Raw genomic sequence first — 5059 nt, forward strand, 5'->3', positions numbered from 1 at the left:
GTGTGTGTGTGTGTGTGTGTGTGTGTGTGTGTGTGTGTGTGTGTGTGTGTGTGTGTGTGTGTGTGTGTGTGTGTGTGTGTGTGTGTTGTGTAGCCAAGTTTTGTTGTGTACAGAAAAAGCTAATATTATTTTTAGCTTGAAAAACATAGAAATATATTCCATGCAATTCCTATAAATGAATAAAAATGTATTCAGGATTGAAAAGCATTCATTTTAATATTCGTGAATCAATATTTCTGAAAATCTAAATCCATTTCAATTCATTTCAATCCATTCTCGTTTGCTGGATGTAATTTGATAATATGATTGTAGTGAAAACTTAAAATACTTGCTTAAGCAAGCAATATACGTACATTCAGTATACGAAAACTATAAATTAGCAACATCTGTAGTTTTATTTTCTGATTTAATCGTTGATTTACTATAAAAAAAGGAAGATTGTGCAAAGTTAGAGTACATATAAAATTTTGTGATAAATAGGTAATAATAAAAAACATCTTATATCAAATATATAGATCTTATTTCTATCAAAAACAATTAATTCTTGAATCCAACATTCATAAGATGGATACTTTCAGAGTGATAATCTATTACAAGTTTTCATTCGATAAAGTATGGAGGAAAAACTTACTGTTTTCTTTCAGAATATTTTCCACATGATTATATCGACGTTGAAGCTTAGCACATTTGGCAAATTCATCCACCATGGAGAGTCCTGCCATATTTTCTTTCAAGTTACTCAATTCCTTTCGCAGCTCAATGTCATATCTTTTTTGTGCCAACACATATGATGAAATCTGTATTTAATAACAACAAAATATTAAGTTAAGTTATTGAGTTCGATACAACTTAAATCTTTGAATATTATTTATGAGAATACAAATAAATTTTCATCAACATTTTTAACATAAATATTCGAAAGACTTGCAAATAAAATAAAAAGTGATTCATTAGGTTTACATCGTCGTCTCTTAATAACAAGTTCCAATAAAAGTTTTAAAAAATTTAATATAAAGATAAAGCAAAAAAGTATATTTTTCTAGAATACTCACAAATCTAATCAGAAACGGCATAATATTATCCAAAATACAAATTAGAGTGGATATCGCGAGTAAATCCATGTGTGATGTGATGTGAAAAGATAATTATACTAAAGGTTTAGCATAATCACCTTAAAAATCAATAAAATTAAACTTATTTGTCATGTTTTTGCATGAAATGAAATGATGGCAGAAATAATCATCGCTCTTCCTTACGAACCGAGATATTAAGTGTTAAGGTGCCTTTTCATGTTGACGTTTCATTGAACTATATATATTAGGTGTAGTAAAAAAAATCCATTATTTTTGCATGAAATTGAATGGAAAAATAATGGATTTCTTTTTACTACATCTAATATTAATATACACTGGAGTATCGAGTAAAATTCGTGGCCACAATTGATCAGCCATTTTAGTTAGGATATTTGAGCGAATCAGAAGCGTTCGCGCGCGTATTGAGATCGATGTACATTCGTTGCTATTGGATGATCTAGAAGAATACATCAATAGCAGCGAGCGTTCACGAATCTGTTCCGCAATAGTTGAGTCTGCTGAACGCGACCTATCTTATAAATCTATGGCTATAACGTATCGTTGATATCATTTGTAGGGCTGTGTATATTTTCGGCTCTGTCAGTCTTCAGGCTTCAGGCTCGTACTACGGAAAGTTTGTCGATGAAAGTCAGCAGAATGAATATCACTTCAGCAGGTGAATCACCGAATAATTTTCTGTACTCAAATTGTGTCGGTCTTTTGTTAATGCGAGAATTTTATCGCGTTCGCACGAACTTTTGCACGATGATTTGCAATTCATGCAAAACTTAACCTCGTAATCCCTTTTCGATTATTTCGAAGCATCCATTTTTGACATGATACTAAAGAAAAATAATGAAACAAATTTTTTAAAAGTTTACTGATCAGAGTAAAGATTTATTATTATTTAATATTATTTAATATTATTTAATATAGTCTATATGTGTTATTTAATATTTTATTATTTTTGTATATTTGTCATATTTAATATTTATTGTAATATTTATTGTATATTAATTTTGTGATAATAATTTTTATTTGAAATACAATAAAAATTTTTGCAGCTGGTATAATCTCCTTATTGGAGGAACCGATGCCTGAATTGAAAGTCTTTGCCTTGAAGAAATTGGACATGATAGTTGACGAATTTTGGCCTGAGATTTCTGAGGCTATAGAAAAAATGTATGTATAGGAAAAAAAACAAAAAGTATATTCATATATTATTGCTGATTTTATTTAGCGTTATTTATATTTTCATTTGTTCATTTTATTCTCTAAATGGATATCCTATTTATAGTGAGATTCTTCATGAAGATAAGTTGTTTCAACAACATGAGCTAGCTGCTCTAGTTGCTAGCAAAGTATATTACCATTTGGGAAGTTTTGAGGATTCATTGACTTATGCTCTTGGAGCAGGAGAGCTGTTTGATGTCAATGCTCGAAATGAATATGTTGATACTACTATCGGTATATCAAATTATTATCAGTGGTATTTAATCAAGCTATTAATTTCAAGCTATTAATTTTTAATTATTAAATTTTCTAGCCAAGTGTATTGATTATTACACTCAGCAACGTGTTCTGGAGGCAGAAGGAAAACTTCCACCAGGTAGTAAGGGCATTGATCCTAGACTGGAGGGAATAGTGAATCGAATGTTCCAACGCTGCCTGGATGATAATCAATATCGTCAAGCTCTAGGTCTTGCCCTGGAGACACATAGAATGGATATATTTGAAGCAGCCATTATGCAGTCTGTAAGTATTTTGCTATTGAATTTTCTTTTATACTTACAGTACATCGCATTCATTCCACTTAGATGTATAGTAAAAGTATTCATAATATACAAAATATTATTTCTAATGACAAAAGATGGATATCAGTATAAAATTTTATAATTCTATAAAAAAACCAAACATAAGTAAGATGTCAACTCTAAATTTTTTTTAATAAATTAATATAAAAAAATAATTTTGTGGACTCAAGAATAAATCAAATAATGCTATATATGAACTTCTGTGGTTGTTGGTGCATACATAATATATTTATAATGTGATAAGACAATTCGCGAACAATTGGAATAATTAACATTCTCTTTTTTCTTGTGAAATATATATGGATTGAAAATCGGAAGTCGAGATTCGTTAATTATTATATTGATTATAAGTGAACTATTCTTACATGGAACTACTTATGTTTGTCATTGATTTATATCTCTTATTTTATATGATCTATATAGATTTATTTATAGTTTATAAAATAATTTGTTTGAAATTAAAATTAGACATGAAAACATGAAATTCCTTTTCTTCCAGGACGACGTGAGTGGAATGTTATCATATGCCTTCCAAGTGGCCATGAGCTTGATTCAGAATCGCGGATTTCGTAACACTGTACTCCGCTGTTTGGTCAGTCTCTATCGAAACCTCGGCACCCCCGATTACGTCAACATGTGTCAGTGCTTAATCTTCTTGGACGATCCACTAGCCGTAGCTGAGCTTCTGGACCGATTAAGCAAGGGTTCGCATGACTGCGTATTGATGGCCTATCAGATTGCCTTTGATCTGTACGAGTCAGCGACTCAGCAGTTTCTCGGTCGTGTTTTACAAGCTCTACGAGCCACTGCGCCAATTCCGGGTGCGTTGATGGTTAAACCGGTGGTTAAACCATCCACTACTACTGCTGCCAAAGCCACTGAAGCTAGTACAGAATCCACAAATATGGAGGTTGATGAGGAAACTGCTGCTCCTGCTGGAGAAGAAAAGGCTCAGCGCAGTGTCGAAAGTTTGGTGAGTGTGTTTGTTTTTTTAAGTCTGTAATTTCTTGTCAGAGATGTGATGACTTACGTATGCTGATGTATGGAATCTATAGTTTTAACATTGAAATTAACATTGAATTTCGAAATTAGAAATTACGAAAGAAGAAGACAAAAATAGTCAGTCGTTTGCCAGAACTTTTCGAGAGATAACATTCAAATAAAATCTTATATCTAAGTGGACTTGAACACTTACTTCTCTTTATTAGTACTTTTTGATATTAATTATAATTGCATTATATTGATAAATATATTAATATTATATATTCATGAATATTAATTTAAAAAATTTTTTTTTTTCTTAGAATGCGGAAGAGAGGGAACAGCAAGAGCGAATAGATGCTTTGTCCAGTATTTTGGGTGGCGAGGTATCTATCGACTTGCATTTACAATTTCTGATTCGCAGCAATCACACAGATATGTTGATTCTGAAAAACACTAAGGATGCTATACGAGTTTCAATTTGTCACACTGCCACTGTCATTGCGAATGCTTTCATGCATTCCGGAACAACTAGTGATCAATTTTTGAGGTATGCATCTATTTTTAGGACTTTAAGGCGTTTTTAATTTTTGATATTTAAAATGTTTTAGTTGTACTTTTATTTTTTAAATAAAAATATAATAAATAAAATATATTTAATCTTATCTGTTTTCAAATTTTTAGAAATTTTATTTGTTATGATTTTTTTATGTTAAAAAATAATAAACCGAAATATAGGAAATATGAAGTGAATTCTTGCAGAATTTTTAATTTTTTGAAATTTTTATTTGTTATCTTTTAGGGACAATTTGGAATGGTTGGCTCGTGCTACTAATTGGGCAAAGTTAACTGCGACGGCTTCTTTAGGAGTTATTCATCGAGGTCATGAGCAAGAAGCTTTAGCCTTGATGCAGTCATATTTGCCAAGAGATTCTGGTGCCGCCGGTGCCGGATATTCCGAAGGCGGTGGTTTATATGCTTTGGGACTTATACATGCTAATCACGGAGCCGCTATTACAGATTATCTTCTAGGCCAATTAAAAGATGCCCAAAACGAGGTATATCGCTTTCGATACTTATTTTGGGACATTTTCTTAGGTTAAATTTCCAAATTTGTGTGTGTGTGTGTGTGTGTGTGTGTGTGTGTGTGTGTGTGTGTGTGTGTGTGTGTGTAGTATATATATATATATA

The 5059-nt window shown here is 31.5% G+C and overlaps 2 protein-coding genes across 2 annotated transcripts in view; one reads left to right on the top strand and one right to left on the bottom strand.

Annotated features, from left to right (window-relative positions):
- Nucleotides 1-332: 332 nt before the first annotated feature.
- On the bottom strand, nt 333-1216 carry LOC105621951 (tail-anchored protein insertion receptor WRB-like). The gene is made up of 3 exons (XM_012203385.1): nt 1053-1216; nt 632-797; nt 333-421 (listed from the first exon to the last, which is right to left on the bottom strand). Exons 1-3 carry the CDS (start codon nt 1119-1121, stop codon nt 333-335), a joined length of 324 nt encoding a protein of 107 aa, XP_012058775.1. The 5' UTR covers nt 1122-1216.
- Nucleotides 1217-1715: 499 nt separating this feature from the next.
- Nucleotides 1716-5059, top strand: part of LOC105621905 (26S proteasome non-ATPase regulatory subunit 1) — a 58874-nt gene continuing 55530 nt past the window's right edge. The window contains exons 1-7 of the mRNA XM_012203341.1: nt 1716-1749; nt 2138-2255; nt 2371-2540; nt 2620-2828; nt 3387-3860; nt 4192-4418; nt 4671-4926. Of these exons, the coding sequence (XP_012058731.1) occupies nt 1716-1749; nt 2138-2255; nt 2371-2540; nt 2620-2828; nt 3387-3860; nt 4192-4418; nt 4671-4926 (1488 nt within the window). The remainder of the gene's footprint in view (nt 1750-2137; nt 2256-2370; nt 2541-2619; nt 2829-3386; nt 3861-4191; nt 4419-4670; nt 4927-5059) is intronic.

Source organism: Atta cephalotes, assembly GCF_000143395.1.
Source record: "Atta cephalotes unplaced genomic scaffold scaffold00038, whole genome shotgun sequence".
NCBI classification, from domain to species: domain Eukaryota; kingdom Metazoa; phylum Arthropoda; class Insecta; order Hymenoptera; family Formicidae; genus Atta; species Atta cephalotes.